The sequence below is a fragment of the Diorhabda sublineata genome, chromosome 3 (genome assembly GCF_026230105.1).
Source record: "Diorhabda sublineata isolate icDioSubl1.1 chromosome 3, icDioSubl1.1, whole genome shotgun sequence".
NCBI classification, from domain to species: domain Eukaryota; kingdom Metazoa; phylum Arthropoda; class Insecta; order Coleoptera; family Chrysomelidae; genus Diorhabda; species Diorhabda sublineata.
The window spans coordinates 14,683,128-14,710,919 of record NC_079476.1 but is presented as its reverse complement, the minus strand read 5'-3'; the positions used below and the strand labels follow the sequence as shown (position 1 = coordinate 14,710,919).

Here is a 27,792-nt window from a genome sequence, read left to right as displayed (position 1 = left end):
GTTAAAAAGTATTTGTAAAAGATAGATTCATTATAAACGTGCATATTTAATTCAAGAATTTTGCAACAGAAAACTATAAAGTTAGTTTATTGAATAATGAAAAATAATTTTAGGGTTAAAGTATTCAACAATGTGGATTAGGAATTAATCAATGATAAAAAAATATTGAATGTACAATTCACGTAAAATATTGGCACAAATTTCAAGCTATTCTATGTTTGATACGTTTGTCCAGGGCCGGATTAAGCTAGCGGATTTGGAAGGCTATAGGCCCGGGGCCCAGGTCCAAGAGGGCCCCATCATTTGGAAAACATTCTGTATTTTTTGATGTGTTGATACCACAAATCTAACGTATTGATATTATTTCTTTATAATTTTTCCGGGTTTCTGATTTTAATCCGGCCCTACTTTTATCCATTAAAAAACTCGAAAAATATACTTTTTCTTCAAGCTTATAATAATATCTATATTATTTTTGGCAATAGAGATCGTAGAAATAATCTATTCATTTACCAGTAAAATAACGAACACTCATTATTCTACTAGTAACAAAATAATGAGAAACGATAGCAACGTTTTATTATGGGTATTGTATCCAAGTAGACAGGAACTGTCATTTAATTTTTATTTAATTTGATTGTCAGTTTTGAAAAGTATATTGTAAAAATGTCTCAAGAAAAAGAATTTCAATGTATTATTTTTACGCCCATTATGCTAACGCCTCGGCAGTGCAAGAATCTGGGATCAACAATAATCATAGCCTTCTACTCCTAGTAATATAATGTATTATTTTATACAACTGTCAAAAAAAAAACTTTTCTATTGATGCGTAAATGTTAAATTTTTTTCCCCGCACTCACTACTACCCAAAAACCGTTTTCTCAACACCCGAGTATGGTACACAAGTGATGTATGTTATCCAATATCTTCTTCTTTTTTCCACTTAACTCTAACGCTTGTTCCTTCTTCGATATCTTTTCTCATCCTGCCTGCATTGTCACTCCACCTATTTTGTGGTCGACCTCTACTCCGTATTCCAATTGGAGATTTATTTTTACCAGTCTATCGTTCAACTTATATGTTGGTGCCATTATTTTTTACGCTGTGATACCCATTCGTTTATGTTATCTACATCACATAACCGTCTGATGTTTTCTTTCTTTCTCGGTTTAATAGTGTTTTTCCCTAGATCCGCCTGAAAATTTTTATTTCTGTGGTCTCCAAGAGTTGTTTCGTTTTTGATGTTACTGGTCTTGCTTGTATAGGTCATTACAGATTTGATTGTCGCTTTGTAAATTCCTGATTTTGTTTCTTGTCTTATGTGTTTGTTCCCCCTTACTACGTTCTGAAGACATCCCGCTACTTTATTTGCTCTAGCTACTTGTCCTCTTACCTCGTCTTCTACGTTTCCATAACTGGTTATATCAATTTCAAAGTACTTGTATATCATTTTCTTCTGTATTATTTGACCTTCTAATTCTAATTTGCATCTAATGGTTTGCATCTTTTGATATGGTTTTTTCAGTCGAGGTAGTCATATTCTACTGTTTCCCTGTGAGATTAATGGTTTGCATCTTTTGATATGGTTTTTTCAGTCGAGGTAGTCATATTCTACTGTTTCCCTGTGAGATTGAAGATATTTAATAATCTTTGAAGATCATCTACATATCATGGCATCATCGGCATATCACATGATTTTGATTTCACTGTCACCCATTCCGTAACCTTCCATCCATTATTAGGTTGAATTAAATGGGTGATCAGATACCGCTATTGACTGGTATGGGTATAACATTAATCCGAGCTTGAACTTGAACTTGTTTGTCTAAGTATATGTTTTCGATAATCTGGATTATATTGATAGGTATGTTTCTATTGTACAATCTAATATACAAGGATATATTGAAAAATTCTTATCCTACTATAGAACCAAACAAAATTTCAATGTCAAAATATTTTATTACTCAACATATTCTCCTTTTAATTGGATACATTTATTACATCGAACCTGCAACGTCTCTAGACCTTTCAAAAAAAAATGTTCCTTTTTATTCTGCAAACCAGACCACAGCTTTTACTACTCGTTGGAAGAAAATTTACGACCTTTTAAACTTTTTTTCAGTTATGGAAAGAGATGATAGTCGGACGGAGCCAAATCTGGTGAATAAGGGGGGTGTTCTAGTAGTTGAAACCCTAAATCACGAATTTTTTGCATGGCAACATGAGATTTGTGTGCAGGGGCATTGTCCTGCAAAAACAAAACACCTTTGGATAGCTTTCCGCGTAATCTCCAGTTATTGTTCTACCCTTATCCAAAAAATTAATCATGATTACTCCATGACAATTCCAAAAAACTGAAACAGAACTTTTCCAGTAGATTTTTGGACACGAGTACCCAAGTCTCATCTATAGAAACAATTCGGTTTAAGAAGTCTACATCGTTTGCAAATCGAGCATAGATGCTTCAACCCTTGCACGCTTTTGGTTAATATTCAAACAATTTTTCTCATGTCCAAATTGACGTGAACTCTATGATGAACGCGTTCTTATGAAATATTCAGTGCTTCAGATATCCGTTTTAGCCCAATTCGACGGTCTGATAAAATCATGTCATGAACTGCATCGATATTTTCGGGGACTGACACAGAAAGGGGCCTTCCCGATCGGTCATCATATTCAATGGAAAATTTACCTCTTTTGAAGCTTGCAGTCCAATTTTTCACGGTCGCATACGAAGGACATTGATCACCAAGGGTATTAAGCATATCTTCGTAAATCTGCTTACCTCTTAACCCTTTTAAATATAGATACTTGATGATGGCTCGATACCCCATTTTTTCGATTTTCACAATTTCGGTGGTTTACTTTTTTGACGTCAAACTTTACACTGACACTTCTAATAAGTTATTGTTCGTTGCTATGGTAACGCAATATTTTGTTTATGCATTGAACTAGATATCAATACATCTTCGTAAATAATTTAAAATCTTTGCCAAATATCGAGATTCTTGGAGCACTGTAACGATTTAGGTCTAGTAATTCTTCTTCTTCTTCTTACGTTAGGACTAGGTCCTGTATTTTCATCAAGGGTTTGCCAGGAGTAGTTGGGAAACTAAGGACCAGCTTTCATACCACCTTATAGGTGGTCGTCCAGGAGGTCGAGTTGTGTCTGGTTTCTTTTCCTTTGGAATTTTTGCTAACCGTTCTGTCAACATGGTCTCTCCATTCTCTTCTGCGGCTCCTTGCCCATCTTACTACATCCTGAATATCGCACATGTCCCTTATTTCTTCGTTTAGTAATGCATTTAATTCATCATCTAGTAATTCAAGATGAAGAAAGCAAAGACATAGAATCTTTTGAGCTTTACGAAGAACTACACCTTTTAGTGCCTAATCTACCAAGTCGTTAATCACGTTTACTGATCAATACAAAAAGTTCATCTTCAGCGATTGTGATTTTCGAAGCCGTCCTAAACGTTATCTATCGCCAAAGCTCCTGGTAGATGCATATTTCTTAACGTTGTAATCCACGGTATTTTTAATTCGGAGGCAACTGTATGGTTATTTTCAGTGGCCCTGTGGACCCTCGCCCACGGCCTCGCGAATCATCTTTAAATCTTTCAGTAATGTAAAGATTTAACCTTAAAAAGAAATGCTCTGTACTTTTCTATAAGGGCTCATTATCGCGGTCTCAATATAGGAATGGGAAAATAACGTTTTATGGTGAGCGTGCATAAATGACAGTTCTGAAGAATGTGCCGAGTGGTGATCAATACTGATTTGATGTAGAGTGCCGTCGAATCTCAATCCAAAAACTTATCGCCTTGTCGCGATTTTGATTTTATCGTTTGTCGACATGAGGTGCCAAGTTGGGAACTGCGAGTTCTAGGGTTCACTCTGGTGTGCTGTCAGGTTTAGGTTAGGTTAGGTTAGGCGATGAGTTTTCGGAGTGCAGCTGGTGGCATTCGACATGACGTGCCAAGTTGGAAACTGCAAGTTCTAGGGTTAACTTTTGGTTAGGTTAGGTTAGGTTCTCTTAAGCACAAAGAATGGTTTTACCAAAGTGTCAAGGGCTTGCTGAACGATGAGATAAAACCATAAAATACGGTAGTCAAAATGGTTGACTTGTCAAAGTCACATGTTCTAGATTAATCTATAGTGACGCGTGGTGGGGTGCTCCCTCAGTAGAACGAATTTCCTCAACTACTGGCCTAGTGCAAACAAGGCTTTAGTAAATAAAAATAACAAAAAGGTTTGGATTTTACAACTCATAATTTTCTGACTGATTGACATTTTGAAAAAATTTAATATCCTCTTATCAACTATTTTGAAATGTTTGACGATTTCTTAAAAGTTTCATGAAAAAAAAAATAATTTGCCTTGTAATAAACGAAATGTACTAATACCATTACTAAAACTAATTCTTCATTGTTAAAACTTATTAGAGCAAAAACAAATTTTCTTTAAAGGAAATGGCAACACAACTGTTTTTCAAAGAAATTATTCACATTTGATGAATCTAACTAGCAATAAAATTTCTTAAGAGTTGAATAAATATATAGGCCTAACAGGACTTTCTTTGAAATAATCTATTGTTATCGGGAGGTTAGATAGCGATAAAAAATTTAATTGTTACAAAATGTTATAGCTGAAAGCATGAGAGCACCAAAAATCACAATTTAAGGTCTAATTTAAATATAGGGGAACCTGTTTAACCTTGGTTCTATGTGTACCTAAACAATCATACTAAATTCTATTGTTTTTTTTGTGAAAAATTAAGTATTTATAATATATTTTGAAGTCTTTAAACATTTTATAATAGTCACTTAACTGTTATATGCTATTGATTCTTTTATTTAACAAGTGTCAACACAACAAAAAACTCACGAGATACGTAACCTCTAAACTATTTAAAATTGACCTTTTTGATGAAGTTGGAGTAGTGTTGTACCTCGATCAGGTGCTCCTTGGACATCGGACAAGGTACAATCTGGATGTTTTCACACTTACATAATATATTCCTAATCAAATATCTTTATTATTTTAAAATCATGCCCAGAAGTAACGAGAAGAAGAATGTGGATGTTTTGACAAAGAGAATTGAGGAGAAAAACTTCCAAACATTTTGGATTACCATCCAAGAGTCCTCAACCCGCAACAACATTCGAAAATACATACCAAGAAAGATAATGAGTTCAACATGACATTGTGGATTAACAAGAACAAATTTGCGTCGTCATTTGAAGCGCTGTTTGGAAATAAGTAAAAATGTAAGCAAGTTATACGAAAGCCGAAAGCATAGCCTGGACTACTTTGAAGACGCAGCACACATGCAATTTCAATTGACTCTAAAAGATGTAAAAATACACTGGCGAGCAAAAAATTGAGGTCACTTCAGAAATTGAGAATAATTCAGAAATTGCGAATAATTTTAGCGTCAACATTGATAAGGATTAGTACGCGTTAAAGCAAATTTTTTCCGAGACTTGACAGCTGTCATTCGATGTATTAGAGACTTTGATGAAAAATGTGCCTTTGCGCTAATTGAACATTCACATTTCCCTTGCCTGTTTTCCAGTTTACTATTGATTCTTTGTGTAAAACCTAACAATTGCAAAATGTAGTGATTTAACAGGCCTATAATGCCTTTAGATCCGATTGTTGTGGCAAGAATTGTTGCGCTGTTACAAGATAGTCGTGGGCAACGTGAAACTGCAAGAATTGTTGGTGCTAGTCTTTGTGATGTGCAAAGGGTGTACCAGCGCTTTCTGGAGACTGGCCTGATCACTAGAAGACCAGGGTCTGGGCGAAAAAGAGTTACCACTTCATCCAACGGGATGACCGTTTTTTGGTGTCCACAAGTTTGCGGAATAAGGCACCTACTGCGGTTTCACTGTGAAATCAGTTGCAAGAAGTAAGAAATGTCAACGTTAGTGAATGGACCATTAGAAGAAGACTTCATGCTGCTGAACTGTCATGCAGAAGTATAGCTACAGGTCCCCTGTTGCAACGCCAGCATCGGACTGCAAGATTGACATTTGCCAGAGATCACGTTCGTTGGAATAATGATGACAGGAGCTGGGTATTGCTCTCAGATGAGTCGCGTTTTTGCCTCACTGTGTCAGATAGATTATGGGATGGTAAAAACTTTTGACCAGTAGAGTATGTTATAATATATTTTTAACACTGTTCTACCCAACCGAAAAGTTCTAAATAAATATATGTTATAGAGCATAGTTAGGGTCATTTACAAAAAAACTCGTACTAGTGTCCCTTTGAATACGTGAAATTTTTTGTTTCAAAATTTTTAATTTATGATATTTCATTAAGCAATGCAGTGTGGAATGTGTATGGAATAAATAAAATTTTAGCGTTATTCTGACTATGTGAAAAACACTTGAAACAGGTCGATTTTTATTCTTAAATTAACAATTTATTAACAGTATTAAAATATTATACCCCTCCAGCACCACCTCTGAATTATGAGCACCCCCTAGAAAAGGGATCGAGTGGCACCTTGTTAGAAAGGGATTTTAGTTCTCTGTTCCGCAATATGAAGTTTTTCAAATTTGGTGCAATCGTAACTGAGAAAATTGATTTTTAAAATGAAAAATTTTTATAATGTATTTTTCAATGAACTTTACAATTCTCGTACAACATTTTGTATGCCCCCAGAGGTTCTTCTGTAGGAGTAATCAAATCGGGGGATCTAGTCGGCCGATCTTTCCACGTCTTCCAATCCACCTATTGGGAAAAACCTCGTTTAAATATTTTTTTTTTAACTGTAAGTGCAAAATTCGGTGGTGCTCAGTCTTGTTGGTAGTAAATAGATCGATCTATCTCATTTGGATGATTACTATTAGGAAAAAGTCTTTGTATGTAGTCACTAAGAATTTAATCAAATATTCTAGATAAACCTTATCATTAACTGTGCCCTCAAAAAATTATGGCCAATAATTTTATCGTTAATGATACCAGCCCAAACGTTCACTTTTCTAGGATAATAAGTGTGAGCCTCATACATCCAATGAGGATTTTTTCTGTTCCAATATTCACAGTTCTGTTTGTTAACCGTTACGTTTTAATGAAACGTTGCTCCATCATAAAAAAACTATTTTGGTTATGATCTGCATTCATTCTGTCCATCATCAATTCACAGAATTCTTGCCTTATACCAGGATCATCTTCATATAACTCTTGAACCCACTTTGTAAGGGTGGTATTTTTCTTTAACTAACATCTAACTTTTTTATCAGTAAATTGAACATTTCTACCTGGTTTTTCAATATTTTTTATAAGTCCAGTTTCACAAAACTTTTCTCAATTTTGCTAACCGTAGACTATGAAACGTGTTGACCAGGACATTTGTTATTAAAAATTTTACGAATTCTTGTTTTATTACAACAACCAATCATAATTGAAATGTCTATTCTTTAGAGACTTGGACAAATGAGCCATAATTGAATTTAGTAGACGCACAAATATTATACTGACGACTTTTAGTAACTTTAAATACCTAAATAACATGAGGTTGAATATAATGAATATAACATGAATATGAGGTTATGTTTACATGAGTATATGTGTTTCAATTGCAACTCCAAAAACAACTGTTGTAACTACTATTAAAAGAGACTTTTGAAGTTTACCGTCAATAATTGCATTCTAAAGCTCGAAACAGTTATAGTTCTGTTGAAAAAATTCCAATTTTCGTCGCAAAAGAAGTTTGTAGTTTTGAGGTTAGGACAAAATGAATAACTGCTCCCAGTGCAACAAAACTTATGGACAGGATGAAATTTTTAAGTGTGATGGTTGTGCCACAAAGTTTTGTGGCCCCTGCTCGAAATTATCTACTACTGAGACTCGCTGCATGGCCCTAAAAGGTACCAGGCATCTAACGTTCTACTGTCCAGCTTGTAAAGCAAATATCGGCCAGATCCCGGATCTTAAACAATTGATTGTTGTGTTGCAAGACGAGATGAAAAGCCTCAGGCAAATGCTTCAAACATCTCAAAACCAACATGTGCAACCAGTATCAAACTTTGATCGAGAAGAGCTCATCAATGAAATGATAGAGCGTGAAGAGCGTGCCAAAAACATTGTTATATTTAACTTACCAGAATCAAAAGCTAGAGATGTTAAAGCTAAGCAAGAGGAAGACATTAATAGTGTCAAGGAAATATTGCAAGAGACCGTTGGAGGTAACATCACAATAAACACAAAGTGCTTCCGATTGGGGAAGACTTCTGAAGCCAATAAGGTAAGGCCTCTAAAAGTTGTGCTGGAAACAAAAGAACAAGCGATTTCAATCCTTAAGAATAAGAACAAGGTCAAAAACAATAGACTACGTATATACTCCGACCAGACCCCAGCCCAAAGGCAGTATCTTAGGGACTTGCGTGAAAATCTGAACAAGCGAATCCAGGAGGGTGAAACGAACCTTATTATTAAATATGTGAGAGGCATGCCCAAAATAGTCCCAAAAAACTTGTAGAAAACACAAACAAACTTATGGATATATCAATATTATACACCAATACTAATGCACTTATGACTAAATTTGATCAGTTAGTAGTAGAAATAGAGAGAAAAAAACCAGCAGTAGTTGTTCTCACAGAAACATGGCTAAATCAATCAATACCAGGCACGTTAGTAAATGTTGATAACTACTCTTTGTTCAGAAAGGTTCGCTTTGATGGTTATGGAGGGGTCGCCATATATGTTTCGAAATGCTACCAAGGACTACAAGTTATTTCGAGTGATGACAGCACTGAAAATTTAAGCCCATACGAAGCACTGTGGATTAAAATTCAAATAGCTGAGGTAAGGCTTATGATGGTAGGAGTTTATAGACCACCAAACTCTTTGCTAGAAAATGATAGGCAATTTTATAAAAGTATTAAGGCAGCATCATTTACTGAGAACATCCTTGTCATGGGGGATTTCAATTTACCAAACCTAAGCTGGCCAATACTAGGTGAGCCCAGAAATGAAACGTACAGTCTCTCTCTTGTTTCTATGTATACTGAAAGTAATTTGTTCCAGCATGTTGACAGGCCCACTAGATACAGAGGAATGCAAGAACCCTCTTTACTGGATTTAGTTCTCAGTAACGACGAAAATTTAGTAACCAAAATTGAATATTGTCCACCAATAGGTAAAAGTGATCATTCGGTGTTACTCGTCAACCTACAAGTGCAGTGTCAAAAAAGAATTTTGCCTCAACAGCGACAAAGAAATTTCTGGAAAGCAGACTTTAACTCTATCAATCAATTTATTAGCAATTACAATCCTGAAAATATTCTAGTAGCAGAGTCGGTCGAAGATAAGTGGAATCAATTGAAAACAATAATTGACATGGCAGTAGATAAGCATATACCCTTTAGGGCACCAAGAAGTAAAAAGTCACTTAACAAACCTTGGATAACTAGAGAGATAATTAAAGTCATAGAAGAAAAGCGTAAGTTATGGGACGAACATGCCAGAATCAGATCAGAAGAAAGTTTTGCTTGCTACAGACTTAATAATAACCAACTAACAGCCAAAATAAGACAATCTCGGCGACAGTATGAAATAAACATTGCTACTGGAAGCCCAAAGACATTCTACAGTCACATCAGGAAACAAATCTGTTCAAAATCATCTGTTCCTTGTGTTATCAACTCTGATAAGAATCATACAGTACAAGACGCGACAGCTGTGGCAAATGTATTCAGAGACCAGTTTTGTAAGCAGTATGTTACTGAAGCGCTAGATGAACTTCCAGCCTTTGATGAACTGCCAAGAGTAGAGAGATCCTTTGACAGTATCGAGTTTGCAGTCGAAAAATTGGAAAAAACCTTGAAGAATTTAAGAAGCGACTCAGCACCAGGTCCAGACTGCATCAGTCCATATTTCCTAAAAAATTGTTGGCAGAGCCTGTCCCATCCTTTAAGTTCATTAATGCAGACTTCGCTTGAGTCTGGACAACTACCAAGAGATTGGAAAATGGCCTCAGTAACCCCCATACACAAGAAAGGTGATAAAAAGATAGCCTCCAACTACAGAGCCATTAGCCTTACATCAGTCCCATGTAAGATTATGGAAAGGATAATAGTGGATGAGTTACTGAAGTTCATGGATGAAGAAAATATTCTGCCTGCCGAACAACATGGCTTTACCCCTGGAAGGTCAGTCACCACTAATCTGCTTCTTAATTTAGACGTTTGGACTAAGGAATGGGACAAAGGAAATCCAATTGATGCTGTATATCTCGATTTTGAGAAGGCCTTTGACAAGGTCCCAATTAAACGACTTCTGATAAAACTGGAGCATCTTGGAATTAGAGGAAAACTGTTATCCTGGATTGAGTCATTTTTGACTGACAGAAAATTCTACGTTAGAGTTGGGAAAAAAGTATCAGAATTTGGGAAAGTTGTTAGCGGAGTACCACAGGGTTCAGTGCTCGGCCCAGTACTTTTTATCTTGTACACCACAGACCTGCTGTCATTAATTCAGTCAACAAAAAGCTCATATGCCGATGATACCAAGATATCTAACAATCCTCTTACAAGTGGTGAAACCATACAGAATGATTTAACGAACATTTTCAACTGGACCAAAAAGTGGCTATTAAACCTAAATATACAAAAATGTACTGTGCTTCACATTGGAAGAACCAATCCAAATATAGAATATCTAATAAATGGTAGCCCACTGAAGGTGGTGTCTGTTCAAGAAGATTTAGGTGTCACTATTACCGACAACTTAAAGTGGGAGTCACAAATCATCAAAATTGTCAAAAGGGCCAATTCATTAATTTATCTAATAAAAAAAGCATTTGTACACATCACAACAGAGCTCTTCGTCAAAATGTACAAATCTTACATACGCCCTATTTTGGAGTTTGGATTCCAGATCTGGTCACCTTACTTTCAAAAAGATATTGATCTTTTAGAGAAGACGCAAAGAAGGGCCACAAAAATCCTACCCACTGGTTTTTATGGATTGTCCTATGAGGAAAGGTTGATCAGACTAAATCTACCCAGACTAGAAGACAGACGTTTAAGAGGAGATCTTATAGAAACTTTTAAAATTGTGAAACAAATATACAAGTGTAGTGCTTTAAAAGATATTTATGCCTTTAATCAAAACACCAACCTGCGTGGCCATAGCTCAAAGTTATCAAAAGACGGATGTCATTCCAATCCTAGAAAACATTTCATCAGCAACCGAATAGTGGAACAGTGGAATATGCTACCTGAAGAAGTCATCAACTCAGAAAAAATAAATCAATTCAAAAATAGACTTGACTCATATTTGCGCACTCGTTTGTGATATAAACTACTGGCTATAATAACAATACGTATAATATGTAAAACTTTAACAATAATAAACTAATTGTACTCATTAATCTTAAGGGGGCGCTAACAGCCTTAGGCTGTCTGCCCTGTATTAGATAATAATAATAACAGAAGCCTACAAGATTCATATCAATTGTTTATTTGGCTTTTTGACTAATATTTTGGTATTTTCAAAGATATTTTCCTGATGTTTAGCAGAATAGATACGGAAATACCGTGAATGGTATTGAACATTTAATTTACATGTGAAGTACATTGAAAACTACATTCTAAATATTATGTGACATTATTATCTTCATTCTACATAAAGTTTTGTGATAGACACATAATCAAAATTTTACATCTCAAAAATGAATTGTCTCAGTTATGATTGCACCAAATTCAAAAAAAACTTTATATTTCTGAAGAGAGGATTAAAATCTCTTTCCAACAAGGTACCACACGACCCCTTTTCGAGGGTATGCTGGAAGGGGATATTTTTATACTGTTTATACTGTCTGTTTCGGGTTTTTCCCACATAGTGCATAATAATGCTAAAATTGAATTTATTCCATAGATATAAATCATTGCGAAAACTTAAAAATATCTTTCATAATACTTCTTTAGCGTATCTAACGTTTACAAATTAATGCACGCAGGATTCTAATAAGGAAAATATTTTTCTCTCAAGAAGGTGATTTCATGGAAAAAACATCAACATAACTTTTCCACATGGCATCTGACTCGTGCTTATCTTATACTTTTTGAGTCACTTATTCATGAAAAATTTCACAAGATACATTTTTTAGATCAAATTTTATGTACAATAGTCAACTTATTGAATTTATAACAATGACCTCTTGGCATATTAAGGTAATAATTGATTTTTTCTCCATTGTTTTCTAATAACCAGTATGAGAATTTGAATAAAGAAATTTTATTAATTTGTATTCATATTTTTTTACTTTAAATGAATAACAATATAATTAATAAAAATTTAAACTTACCACTAAGAGATGTACTACTTTCTTGACGATATGCTGGAGTGGCTGAGGCAGTACCTGGAGGTGGCCAAAATGTTTTTCTGGGTACTGACACCCAAGAAACCCTCTCACCTTCCCTGGCTCGTTCCAATTCAAGGATAAATTTTCCATCTATAAAAATATCTATTTATCGAAACTAATATACAAAAATTAACACTAAAGTAGAATCGTTGGAGGTCTTCCATGTCATTTTTATATTGAAAGAGAACGATATATTTGATTTGAACATGTATTTATTGTTAAAATCACTTGTTTCAAGAACTAATTTGACTATTTATCTAATTTTACATCGATAAATATGAATATAAAAGTATCGATTTATTAAAGTTATACTTTTATACATACATTTATATTGTATGTATGATCATAATTTCAGTTCAGACAATCACATAATGTGGGAAATTGTTTATAAATTAAAAACGGTTAGAGATAATTATAGGAAACCTTATGCACTATGAGAAAACTAAGAGTACTTTTCAATGCATTGAAAATATACAGGTTGTTCTATGTGACCTTGAATATTAGAATACCCTATTAATAAATAATGGAATAAAAAATATGACGATTGCTAGTTCGATTGCTAGTTCGAGGTATCCTAAATCACTGTTGTAAATTTTACTTGTCCGAGTTAAATTAATTCATTGGGAATAAACTTCTAGCCCAACCTTTTTTAAAATTGATCCAATTTAGTATAAAGAATTTAAAAATAGAATCCATTTAAAAATGTCATAGATTGCCCACTAGAGACACCTATGACTAGAGAAAATTTTATATGGTAGCTCTAATTGATAATTGTATGGCCATAAAAAAAAATTTGAAAAACGTCACCTTATGCCCACAGACCTTATACAGGGATGTATGTATGTATATTTATGTATATTATTATTGACTTCTGAACTAATCGAATTGGATATGCAGAAGAAATTTGGAAATAGCCGAAACTGTAAAGATATCAGAAGGCAGTGTGTTTACAATTATGCATGAACATTTGATCATGAGATAGCGTTTTTCAAAGTGGATTCACAGTCAATCAAAAAAATTTTGATGATTCAGAGCAGTTTTTGGCCATGTTTGCACATAATAAATCAGATTTTTTATCGTGACAATGGATGGTTCCATCACTTCACTCCGACCATCATCTGAGTGGACTGCAGATGGTGAACCACGTCCGAAGCGTCCAAAGGCACAACAGTCAGCTAAGAAGGTTATGGCTTGAATATTTTGGAAAGCGCATGAAATATTGTTCATTGACTATCTCCAGAAGGAAAAGGCAATCAATAGAAAATACTACACAGAGTTATTGGATCATTTTCATGCAAAATCCATTATATTGTTTTTCCATTTGGTGCCGATAAAGTTTTGACAGAAATAGTGATCAGTGATCTTGAGTTCATAAGTACGAAGATAAAAAGTCATGAAAACTCCAAAAGCCATCTTAATAATTGCATGAAATATATATGTTATTGAGATCCACCAATATTATGGTTCAATTAGATTCTTCTTATAGAATAAATATACAGAGGCATAATATTGTAAAAAATTATTAATAGTATTGAATTTTGTGAGTCATTTGAATTGGCTTTGGATTCTTCCAAATCTGTTCAACTTGTTTAGGACATTTTTGAGAACTGAAGCAATGCAATTTTATTTTATGACCCTAGTGAAAAATGGAAGTGTTCCTTGGAAAGTAATATTTTTCTAGTGGGACAACCACAATCCATCATTTCTGCATGATAAAATCAATGAAAATCTGACTGACGACAAAATACAAGTTCAATTTTTGTGGAAGCATTGCAGAAACCTAAAATGTTTTACCACAAGCTACCACTGTGAACAACTCAATGATAAAGAATCACAAGAATTTCATATTTTTCACTAAAAATTAGTAATTGAACCATGGGTTGATTGTAGTTAGACATCAGAGCAAGTAACAGCATAAATTAGCCAATCACTCTGAATGAACTTCTTCTTTTGTATTTTTCTTATCACCTATTAAAAATGTTGATTTACCAAGAATGCACAAAATTGCCAGTAATATGTCTATCGTATCCATATTTATGATATTGGTTTGTTAAACAATATTTTTAACAGGAAACAAAAAAAATAAAATATTGTTATAATTATTAGACAATAAGTTATCACATTAAAGTATGAAGTTATTGACAGAAAGTAATTACAAATATTTGTATTTAATAAAACTTGTTTCAATAGTTGTAAATGTTACTATAAATTAAGTTTCAGTAAATAAATATATATTCTTCTGAACTTTTAATTATAACAAAGTTCTCACTATTCTTTCATTAAATATTATAAGCCACAATACATCAGATCTATCTATCTATCTATCTATCTATCTATCTAAGAAATAATTTATTCCCTCAATGTACTAACCTTGTTTGAGTAGAATTTTAGATAAAAAATATTTACATGTGATTGAAATCAAATCAAAGTTCTACTATTAAATTGGTAAAATCGTCAGTTTATTTTAGATACCGGGGTAAACTTGAAAAAAGTTAAAGTAAAGTTTAAAGTGTAATGTTTAAGATTGGAAAAGGTTTGACACTATTTCAACCAACAATTAAGTAATGTAGTTTTTTCAACTAGTTCACATTGAAAATTTAAAAACTTTCACTGAACATTATGAATAAATACATAGTCAACTCTTGTGTTAATCAAAAAATAGGTGAAACAAGTTTGAAAAATCACAAGTTTAAAGATATTTAATAACAATTGATTTAAAGGAAAATAAACATGTTTAAATCAATAGTACTGACCTTTAAAGAATTTGAGACGTCCTCCTTGCCCATAATTAGTTTTGTGGCACTCCTCCTTAATATTTCTGTCAACATTCCCATTCATTCCAAATTTGTGCCCCTCTTCTGACATTTTGGTACATTTTGTCAAGATGGTTGTTGAGGGATGCTGTATCTCAGATGATATGTGCATTTCATAACGTTTTATAACAGTCTAATATCCATTTCACAAAGTTTCATCTTTAATATCCTCCCTTAAAATATTTCTACAATCCACAATCCACCTGCTGACAGTTCTTCGATCGGTCGCCGTATTTCAACGTCCACTGCACTCCATAACGAATAGTTCTCATGACAATCCCTTAAATACAGCGACCACATTTTTGAAACATTATCAGAAAGCTCGAATACATTAATAACTTTAACTGAATTTAAACCAATTTTAAACATCTAACGTTACCCACCCTACACGACTCGTCCCGTGGTCAAAATTTGATGATGTTGACGGTCGCTCTGTCGGACAGTTGGTTTCATAAAAAGTTCATTCACATTTCCATTGGATGATTTTCAAGAAATATGATTTCCATAACTGTACCAATTTGAAAATTAACTATGTCTATAGTTTCATTATAGTATTTCGTTATTAATGGAACAATTCTTTCTATTTTGAATTGTTTTTATTAAATTATTAATTGGTTGAAAATAAATTCATTTATAAGCAGCGCTCAGTTTTAGGGATTATTACGATTTTTGTTAAGTGATTTTCTCACGTCACATTTGATTTTAATCTAATAACGATTTTAATTTCGCGGTAAAGCATATGACGTCATTAATGTAGGCATGAGTTTAAGGTAATAATACAAATGAATTGTCAATGAATGAAATGTGTATACGTATTAAAACGCTTATATAGAAATTATAGAAATAAAAAAGTTAGTGTAATTGTGTTATGTTTATAATTTCAAGTTCAAGTTTTTGACACCGTAAAATAGAGTATGGTGAGCCTGTGGATTTGGCATACGTCTAAATTATCCATAGAGATGTCTATGGAACATCAGGTTCGATGTTATGGAATCAACTCAATCAAAGAAAGAGAATATTTGTTCTGTCACTTGTCACATCAATTCATAAGATTAGTACACGGACACGTGTGTTGATAATATGAAGGTTATCTTTTTGTAGGTATGCTTACGCGCCAAAATATTTTTATATATTCAAGTTTTTTTATTTGAAATTTATAGTTTCGATATTTTTTTTAAAACAGTATATATTATCCAAGTTATCAAAAATTGATGGATTTAAGAACTGGGCACCTTTCAAACTTTATAGATAATTTATTTGGAGGAATGCCTTTTTCATAAAAAAAATTAATTTAAGACTCTAATAATTATAGAAGTATTTAAAAAATTGTCAGAATACCTCAAATCGTCAACACAGGTTTGGTTTATTTACACTTATAAACAGGGTGTCCAAAAACTCTTCAATCTAACAGAAACTAGATGATTTTATGTCGATCTAACAGATTGAAGATGATGCGGTTAAGTATTTTTTATGCATATATAAGTTTATATTATGCTAACAATGGTGAAATGAGTTATCAGTGTTATTACATTTTCTAATTTTTCCCACAAGCTATTCAAAAGAATAAGAATAGATTCCATAGAGAAGGGTTAAGTAATTCATATGAATACTGCGATTTTTTCAATATAGTCCAAGTTCAAAGAAAAGTTTCAACTGTACTCTATATTTCAATAAAATATATCAGCTGGGATGTGTGCTGATTTTTCTTAAAAAAACTATGAGGGTAGGGCTTGCAAAGAAGATACAGCGAAATTATGATTTGTATGCTTTCCTATATCAATTTAAAGAATTAAAAATATTTATGCTAATTTCTTCTGAATATTAAGAAGAGTCTTGATTTTGTATCTTGTGCTGGGGTAATACACTAAACTTCCTAAGAACCAGTGTTCGGCGATGTATCTTAGATTTCACGTTTGATACTATACAAATAACTAGGGAAATGGGAGTGACCGCTAAATATACTTTGTTTTCAATTCATAGTCTGCTCAAAAAACCACCAATAATAACAGGATGATACAGAGGAGCCGGAGTTTAACAAAGCTCGATAAGGTCGTCTTTCACAAGTCAATCTCAGCAGGCACTTGTCGACAAATGTTATTATGGCAGCGTGCGATACTGCTATGACTCGCAAGACTCACAAAAAACTACAAAATAACTACTTGTCACGGAGATAAAGGTGGGGGAAAAATAGATCTGCAAATAGATTACTCACATGCCAGTAGCCCCATGGAACTCGAGAAATTACAAAAAAATAGTTTAAACCCGATTTTTGGGCACAAAGAACGAGAATTCACGTAAAAATTGGTATTGAAGTGCGATTGCCCTTTTTTTTCAATAACCGAGCTGCGAGAATTTGTTTAGTGTGTCAAAGTAGAGAAAGGTGTCGAGGCCTGTAAGGTCATTATGAAAAAAAATATGAATTCCTTGAACCTTAAAACACCTGCATCCCTTTCATAAGAGATGGAAATTGCAAAGGGTAGTCTTGCTGGACAAGAACAAAAATCTGCTCTACATGCCTATTGATAAATAGACGAAAGTAACAGTGAGAAAAATATTGATAATAAAGATAAATAAGGAACGTATCATGAAGGTTTGATTGCACAAAGGGGCATAGTGGAGTCCTAATAATGGGAAGTAATGTTCAAGCACGATATTTAGGACTAAGAAAGGGAGGTTTTTATTGGGAAAAATTCTACACAATCATTGGTTGCTCAATGTCTTTTATCAAGGTTTTACACTGCTCACAAAAAAAATAGTAATTACATATTTAACGTTTTTGAAAGCCATTATTTCTGAAAGTTGTATCAAGGATTTATATCCTTAATAACCTTATTGAAAAGTGCCAATAAAGGTAATGTTAGTAGAAGAAAAAAAAAAAGAAAAAAAATTAGATAAAATCATTTAATATGCCAATTAAACATTTAAATGAAGGATTGAATATTTAATTCTAAAGCAGAACATGGATTTGTTAGCTCAAATTTGGTCAAAACAGTTGGATGCAAAACACCAATTTTTCCAATGAGAGCTCCATGGCAAATTATATTTGCGCATCTTCCAGGAAAATAAGTTGGATCTGAAATGAAAATAAAATCATTAAATACGCATTGTTAAATTTATACATTTAATTTGTTGCTAAACGGCACAAACATTTGATGTTGATCATTAGACTGTATCAAATCTTAATAATTACAAAATAATATGAAACAATCTATTCTAAAATAAAATGAATCAACTGAATACAAAGTGAACCTAGAATAAATAAGTTTTTGTTGAATTATTTGATTAAAACACTCCCTAACAAAATTAACATTTAATTTCGATGTTTATTTCAACAAAATATTAGCATAAAATTGAAAACAAAATTACTATATTGAATTCCAACCACTATAGTAGGAAATACAGAAATTGAATAAAAAATCTCAAATATTCCTCCACATATTTTGAAATATTCTTATGATAAGTGCTCAAACATTTTCATTTAACAAAAATACACCTCTAAAAAGGAAAAATGAACAACTACAATGTACCTGTGACGATTAAAATGTCTTTCAATATGTATAGCGTCTTCATATTAAAACTAGCCCATACCATTACTATCTGTCACCATACACATACCACCATTGCACAAACCTTTCATTCTTTCATACTGCAACAAGTCGATAAACGTCAAATAGACAAAATCTAGAACATTGAATTCGATCCCTAGTATTTCCAAATAACAAGTAATCGGTAGCAGTGAGGTACGCTGTTTATGATTCTGATTTGTATCAGTTATACGCCCATTACGCTGATCTGGTTTATTTGAACTCTTTCCTTTTCTTGGTTTCATAATACGCTCATTGTTTATTGAATTTTCATTTTATTAATACTCTGAAACGTCCTAAGTGGGCCTAAGGTTTTAAGCTCTACAAGTATTTTGATATTTTCAAAATATAATCAACCCCTTCATGGAGGTTGAGAATTTTTCTACTTTACAATCTTGTTTGCATTTTCCCCATTATTTCCATATAATTTCAGTCATATCTGCTAAAAACCCGATTTCACAGTCTTTATGACTGGACTACATTAACATTTTGACTTGAATAACTAATGATGTTTTAATTTTGCTGGGAAGTGTATTAATTATCAAACAATTACTGAGCACCAACTATTTTATATATTTTTTTATTATGTTTTATTTAGTGGATACATTTTTATGATAAGACAAATTACTTACCATCGGCAGCTTGTAAATAATAACCAACAGAGTTTTTTTTTCTTGACCAAGATACTTCCAAAAGTAACATTATTTTATCTAAGAGGCCGTGGACGACTTCGAAACCGGCATTTCTATTACAATTCACTGCACATATTCTTCTCTCATTTCTAGCACCAACTTCTGCAATGAACGTAATAAAAAAATTATACTAACAATGTATATAACATTTCGATGCTATTTCATAGTAGTACCCAATTTACTAATTTCAGACAGACTTTTAAACTATTAAACTGAAGTTTGGACCGAATTCACTGAGTGACGAAAAAACCTCTCACGGAATGTTCAAAGGAGTTATCACAGATAAACTGAAAATTTCCTCAAAGAAGATCAAATTTGGAATATGCTTAGGATGAAATACCGAAAAAAAAAGTTTTAAGAACAAATTTACCTCAAAGGTCTAAACTATAAAAGTAAATGAGATCAAAACAACAGACAGAACTGAGTATTATGTATGTATAGATATAGAAGTTTGGGCAATACACCAAGTACTTTTCAAACTGAAATATTTGCTCATGTAAAATGTGTTCAGTTCAATTTAGCAAAGAGATATCACAAACAGGAGATCATCATTTTTTTTTGATAGTCAAATAGCCATTACAGCTCTGAACTACAATGTAATAAAATCAAAGCTGGTCTTGAAATGCCTGGTCAAGTTAAATGAACCAGGTAAAAAGGGTTAAGTTACCTTCCAATGTAGAGGACAAAACCTGTATCCACATTCTCTTAAAGTGTAAAAGACTAGGAAACTGCAGAACATTACAATTGGGAATAGAAGATGAAGTGCCAGTACCACGGTAAGAAAAGAGGGCACAATAGATCCTTTGGATCATGACATCCTGAATCACAGCATACTAACATTAAATCAATTGCAATAGGTTAACTACTACTAACTACCCATATTAAACATAACCCATTGACAAAGCATAACTACCCAAAGTGCTGTAAATTCCAACTTATAAACTCAATATAATAGAACTTGCTTCATTTGATTAGGTGGTAATATATAAAAATTCATTATAATCAAGTAAAATAATTCCATAATTACCAGCTTCAGAATCTTTAAGTACGACATCTGCAATTTCAAATATTTTCATAGGCAGCGGCATTTTCTTATTAGCGGCGATAGTTTTCAGAATACCGGGCAATAGAGTAGTACGACATACTTGAAATTCTAATGTTTTCGGGTTAGAGATAAATACTGCTGGAACTTTGTCTATTGAATCAATCCCTAATTTTGTACTTACATCATCTCTTGAACACTAAAACACACATTACAAAAATAAAAAGCATCAATTAAGTAAAATAACAAGACAACTTAAATATATATTTGCATTTGGTATCGAGACTTACCAATGTGAATGTTAAGGCTTCTGTAAATCCAGCTTCGGCAATAGGGTACCTTAATAGATCGGTCAATTTGTTAACTGGAAACTGTTGACCGACAGTATTTGTTTTTGGAAAAGTTCTTTTTATATTGTTATAACCATAAGCAATTGCAACGTCTTCATATATATCGCAAGGATGTAAAATATCATGTCTTGTAGGAGGTATTACAACTTTAACTGTGTCTGAATTGTTCTTTGATTCAGAAAAAAGGCACATTTTTGATAAGAGTTGAATGATACTATTAGAAGATTCACTAAAAAAATTTTATAAAATTAACATAATAATTTGAATGTTTCAATTTGTATAAATTTTATATAACAGTCCCTGATCTTGATACCTGGTAGCCATATAAGCTTCATACATATTTGTAAAAAATAAATTCAAATTTTCTACTAATCAAAGCATCAATAAATTTCATTTATGATTTGTTACCACTTTGTACTCCATATGATAATTATGTCTAAAATTTATCTGTGGTACTTATATATTTTTACTTTATATTAGATATACATATCTAGTGATGAACCCGATCATTATGATTTTTAATTATTACACATAAATGCACGTTTTGAATGAAAAGGAAAACATATGCAAGTGATTGTAATAGAGTGAAAATAGAAGATTTCTGGCTTGGTTCAAGTAAGCTTTCCCACACTCTGAGCATTACAATGCCATGTGACATGACCAGATACTGCAGAGTGCACTATGCCATATAATATATAATGAAATCAGTACTACCTTTTACATAAAATATAACTGGTATGTAATTACTTACTTAATTCCGATTTTTTTATTACATTTTTTAATTGAAATTGTTTCAGTTCTATATTCCAATTCCGGGTACAAAACAGAAGTACCATTGGGATTTTCAACTTCACAATATTCAACACAATTTGGTTCAGCACAGTATTGACTAAACATACAAACAATAGTATCTAGAACTACTTTTGCCTAAAATATATATGGCAATAACATATTTCAAAGTTTCTACATTTTTTAAATAATTTAACAATTTTTTAACAAACATATAAAAATATTTCGAGCATTATTAATTGATTACCAATAATTTTAGAATATAAGGTTTTTCATTATACTAAGGACATTTTTCCACTTGTTATAAGTGTGTGCCCTATTTTTCAATATACATTCTATTATATCTTTATATTTCACTTGAAATTAAAGAAATCATTTCAAGTATCTTCATATATAAAATCAGCTCAAATCAATTTTTTTAACAAAAATCCAAAATGAAATACATTAAAATTTATCTACTTCAATACTCCGACCACCGTGCAAACAATATCAACCAACTAAGCAACACTCAGTTCAACCCCTCACTGCAAGGAAGAAGACTAAAAAGACAATCACCCGAAAATCTGTAAGATCAATTCTAATTTGCTAATAAAGAAGAAAAATATAAGAAAATACATTTAAAAATTTATCAAATAATTCTATACTTGCAAAAATTTCAAACCAAAGAAACATAAAATAAACTTCAAGACAATTGAACCACTCCAATTTGGACATATCTCATAGAATTATGGAGTCTTCTCAGTAAATACAGGGCAAACGTTTTATAAAAATTACAACTACAAATTTTTCAAATAATTATTTATACTTGGCAACATTTCAAACCAAAGATCCATAAAATAAATTACAAGACATTTGAACTACTCCAATTTGACCATATGACATAGAATTATGGAGTCGTCTCAGCAAATACCATACAAATATTATAATAAAATAGATTTAAAGATTGTTTATATAATTATTTCAATATCGATCAATGAAATAAACTACAAAACAATTGAACCACCCCAATTTGGACATATTCCATTGAATTATGAAGTCGTCTCAGCAAATACAATACAAATATTTTAATAAAATATATTTAAAGATTGTTTGAATAATTATTTTGATACGGATCAATAAAATAAGATACAAAACAATTGAATCATATCCCATATAATTATGGAGTTGTCTCAGCAAATACAGTGCAAACATTTTTTTTAAAATTGTAACCATTCAAGATTTTCCTAATTAATATCTATGCTTGACACAATTCCAAACAAAATTTTTTATTTCTGATAATTCACAATACAGATATTTTATTAAAAGTATTATTAAAAATTTTCCAGATCATTGTCATCAACTTATGAATCTCAAATCAAATGTCCAAATAAACTACAATTTAAACATACAGTGCATAATTGTAAGGTTGTCTCAGCAAATACATCACAACTATTCTATACAAAATACACTTAAAGATACCTATTCCAGATAATTAATGATGCTCTTTGGTATATCACAATGTAGATGATATGCCAATTTAAACAGTACAAATAATAACACACCATATAAATCAAACACATTTTCAATGTCTACAATTACTTGGCATTCCCTTGCCCCAACAATATATGACAGAAATCTAAAAAGAAACTAGTCAATTGAGTAATGTAATAATGTAAAGTTCCTGAGACAGCTAAGGTTTAAATAATAAAATTCAGGATTCATTATATTCTGTTAATGAATATAAAAAAAAAACTTTGCTGATATACTATACTAAACAAATTTCAATATCAATGATCCACAGAAAATTCATTGTATTCATCCACATTTGCTATAAATATGAGTAATTTTTTGTTTATCAGGGATCAATATACAAATTTACAGGGTATTTTGTTAAAACTCAACCGCCTATGCTAGAATGATGTAGATGGTTTTGAATATTTATTATCCCTTAAATAATGTATATTATCTTACCTTTGTTAAATCAGTAGCTGTACATTCAATGAATACATTTTTTGTATCCAAAGTAATCTTTGAGTGATTTCCATTAATTATAGGTGGCAATGATAAAACAATTCCATTACTATCTGTAATAACCGGATATACTGGACTATCTTTTATTATGGGTAAATACTGTTTCAACTGAGCATGAGTCTAGAAAACAATTTTATTAGAAAATATAAATTCATAAAGTCGATTATCATTAAAGATAATTTTTTTTATTTTCTGGTCTAACTCAACCCGAGCGGGTTGAAAAAGAATTTGTGTGAAACAGCATTGTCAGAAGTTTGTACACAGTATGGTTATTACATTTAATTGACTGGGTTGGATGAGTTAGAAACAGGTTCAACAGAACAACAAATGGTAACAGTATTAGGAAAGGGATTAACAATTACATATACAAAACCGTCAATAAAGTATGAAGATTTTCTGTGGGTGCTTCACTAAGAGAATGTACCCAACTTAAGCAGTACAAATATAGATTAGCCCATGAAGCCATTATATATCTACACAAAGTAGGGAGAATTAGAAAGTAGTGAGCCTAGTCCTAGAACTTGATCAGTATCTCATCAGTGAATGTTCTCAGTAATATAATGATCAAGAAAATAAACATTGATAAGACTTTAATATTAGTTGAAAATTGGAAAATAAGATGGTTTAAAACTGGTGGTCACTACCTCTACAATACTGACCTGCTTCTCAAACAGAAATACGTCATGAATGTGCCATAGCGAGGCATTTTGACAGTCTAGCTCCTATAGAGTATTGAGTTCTCACCTAAACGATTCAAAGGTGTTCTGGGAACATTCTAGGAATCTCAATGACAGAAAAAACCAATAACCTTTTTGGTTTAGGTTTCCAATCACTAGGGAGTATATGGAAACAAGGAGACCATGTAGTTACCAGAAAAGAAGTGCAAAAAGCCTTTTACTGGCATGGAACCGAGGGGAATGCATCTTCAAGAAAAGAGTTTAATGAAAAGGAGGAATCTGAAAGAAAATAATTGTTGTATTCTTCCAGATAATATATTTTAGTAAAAAGGAATAATTGGAGAGAAGGTAGCAATTAAAAAGTTGAGAAAAAAATGCAATAATATAATATTTGTAGTAGTGTCCTTTTTGAATTCAACAAAATAAACATTTAACTGTCAATATTCTTAATTTATTTAAGTTGCAATTCCTGTTGTTGATATTCATACTGAACACAGTTTTTACCAGAATTTATATGTTTTTATCTTGTTGCTTTGGAGTGAATTAAATTTATTAGTTTAACAATCATACTCACAGAATAGAATGTCATCAATTCTTCAGCAGAAAATTCTTTGTTCTGGTTAAGGGGAACAAATTTAATATCTTTTGGAGATTTAGCATCATAAACAAATGGACCCTTAACAGTATCATAATCATGTGTTCCAATAGCCACTAGGGATCGTTTACGACAAATATTTTGGTGTAATTTATCTTGTAATTCTATGAAACTGTTATAACTATCTTTGTCAAACTTGATATTTCTTAATAAAGCTGCTACAGCATAGGGACGAATTTTCGCAGTATCAGGTTTGATAATTAACTTTTCCATTGTCCCCTCAGTTGGTTTAACAGCACCATATATTGGCTGAGAAATTCTAAAAAATGAATTGGTAAATAACAAGATGAAATAGAAGTCTTTAGAAGCAACACAATACAAAAGGTCTTTGGTAGGGATGAAATGAAATGAAATATGAAAACAAAGGGCGTTAAAAAAATAAATAAAATTTTTCTAAAGCTAATATGCAAATAATAGATGCTATGTTGATAAGGAAATGAAATCATAAATAGAAGAATTGGGATTAAGTGAGGTGATGAATCTCATGTTGTTGTTTACTGTATTCATGGATAAAATAATAAATATATGTAATAGAAATAACAGATTTCTCTTTGGAAGTTATGGTAATTAAGAAATATTGTTGTTATTGTAAGTTGGAATTTTTGGAACCATTGGTGATATTTATCTTCTTCTTTTAATGCATATCCATTAATGGATGCCTCACGTTCTGCAACCATGACATCCTCTTCCGTCCCAATCCTCTCTTGCCTTCAATCTTGCCCTCGACTATCAGCTGAAGGAATTGATATTTATGGCCTCGCATTATATGGCTAAGGTATGCAATCTTTTCTTTCTTCGCGATGTTAAAGAGTTCACAGTCTTTATTGATACGCCTGAGAATATCCTCATTCCTCACTTTGGCAGTCCATGGTATCTTCAGGATTCTACGATATACCCACATTTCGAATGCCTCTAATTTGTTGATGTTTTTTACCTTATGGGTTCAGCCCTCCATCCCGTAAAGAAGCACTGACCAAACTTAGCACCGCACAAGTCTAAGTCTAAGATCAAGATCAAAGTCGGTACATGTAAATATATTTTTAAATTTTATCAATGTACTTCGAGCTTGTTCAATTCGGCATTTTATTTCACTGTCCGACGACCATTCTTCATAGAGCCATGTACCTAGATATTTAAATTTTTTTACCCGTTCTATAGGTTTTCCATATTATGTTACTCTAGATTTTTTAAACGTATTCGCTTCCCTAGTGATAATCATGAATTTAGTTTTTTTGATGTTGATGTTTAATCCCATGTTTTGGCTATGTCTGCCTACTATATTAATTAGTTGTTGTAGGTCATCTATATTATCTGTCTGTGTGAACTCAAAAACTCTGGAAAATTTATAACAATATAAGACAAATGAAGAGAAAGAACCAATAGGGAAGAGGCAATAGTAAAAATTTCAAAGGGTGTGTGGGTGTTACGAGCAATTAAGAATTTACAATTAGCAGATTCCTCAAAGTGTATCATAGAAAGTATTATTATAAATTGTAGTTGAGTATAAATGAAAATAATATAGTGACAAGTGATTCAGCATTCTTAACTAACAAACAAATATGTCTCATGGCAATCATTTGTTAAGTCTTAGATAATTAGTTTAACAAAATTTAGAAAACTTTATGGGTCATTCTGAAAACATCTCTTAATAGACAATTTACATGAGCATAAATGGTTTAATCAGTTATCTAGAAGATTTGTTTTATTTTCCACTGAATAAACACACAAATTTGCAGTTAAATAGTTAGATTACCAAATATTTGAGCTTATGAAATTAATAACTAATTCTAAAAACCATATTACTCACTTTCCTTGAAATATTAGTAAACCCTTAACTAAACCTTCTAAACATAATAAATCATAACGATTTGCTGGAATATCAATTCTATAAATCACATCTTCTGAAGCATTTGTTGTTAGTTGTGAATCTTCACCTTGTTCTTTGGTAATCATTTGTTTTTCCGTTGTCTAAAACAAATTAGTTTTGCTCTGAATGAAACATGTTTTTATTTACCCATAGAACATTTAGTATAAGAAAAAAATATTATAAACAAATATTTACCACTTCATCTAGTTCTAGACCGAATTCGAAGCACAGGTTTTGAAATTCATCATCAGCTAAAAAATGCCTTGAAATTAATGTAAGAACAGAAATAAAAATTCAATTTTATAATTATTCAAGTTTAGGATTTGTATCAAATACTATTTTTATATTACGAACTGTTAACTTCCAATTAAAATTGCAGGAAATATGGGATGAAACAAATGTATCTTATGGAAATACGTATAACTCACTGTATTGTTTTCCTAAGGATTTAAATAACAAATCTCTTTTAACACCGATTGTAGGCATATTATTTATGATGAATGCAACGTTCGTGAAATTAGAATTGTTGCCTTGCCCTTATAGCAATATTTTTACTATAACTTGAAGACCATTAAACGTCAAAATATTTAACCTCACTTTTTAATGAAAACGAGGCGGCAAGAGCACAGAATCCAAATCATAGTAATGAGGTTATAAAGCAGTGCTAGGAAGTTGCTAGCTGGTGAGCAGCACGAGTCCAGTAATAACATTGTAGTGTATCTACACTCCATAGTATCTACGGATGATCTACGGTCCACTTACAAAAACTAATTTTTAGGTAACTTCAACCACGACTCTTAATGAGGAGGTATGGATATTTCAACCAGTACAAATACAAATATACGATATTCCTAATAATATGAGCGTTACATACAATCCGAGTTTAATAAAAAGAAAATAATTATAAATGTCACTTTCCGTGTTGACA

General features: G+C 32.1%; 2 protein-coding genes across 3 annotated transcripts in view; both read right to left on the bottom strand.

The window, feature by feature from the left end:
* The window catches only part of LOC130441998 (protein hairless), a 28,869-nt gene extending 13,101 nt beyond the window's left edge, over window positions 1-15,768 (bottom strand). The window contains exons 1-2 of one of the 2 annotated variants that reach the window (XM_056775940.1): window positions 15,139-15,768; window positions 12,329-12,475 (exon numbers count right to left, since the gene is read on the bottom strand). In XM_056775940.1, the coding sequence (XP_056631918.1) occupies window positions 12,329-12,475; window positions 15,139-15,310 (319 nt within the window). In that variant the 5' untranslated portion in view covers window positions 15,311-15,768. The remainder of the gene's footprint in view (window positions 1-12,328; window positions 12,476-15,138) is intronic. The other variant, XM_056775941.1, reaches the window with a different exon arrangement.
* Window positions 15,769-18,085: 2,317 nt separating this feature from the next.
* LOC130441997 (phenylalanine--tRNA ligase beta subunit) lies at window positions 18,086-27,519 on the bottom strand. Its single transcript, XM_056775939.1, has 10 exons — window positions 27,293-27,519; window positions 27,060-27,115; window positions 26,805-26,965; window positions 24,917-25,256; window positions 23,606-23,785; window positions 21,618-21,793; window positions 20,807-21,095; window positions 20,502-20,715; window positions 19,415-19,576; window positions 18,086-18,271 (listed from the first exon to the last, which is right to left on the bottom strand). The coding sequence occupies exons 1-10, from the start codon at window positions 27,348-27,350 to the stop codon at window positions 18,120-18,122; spliced, it is 1,788 nt and encodes a 595-aa protein (XP_056631917.1). The 5' UTR covers window positions 27,351-27,519; the 3' UTR covers window positions 18,086-18,119.
* Between the last annotated feature and the right edge of the window lie 273 nt (window positions 27,520-27,792).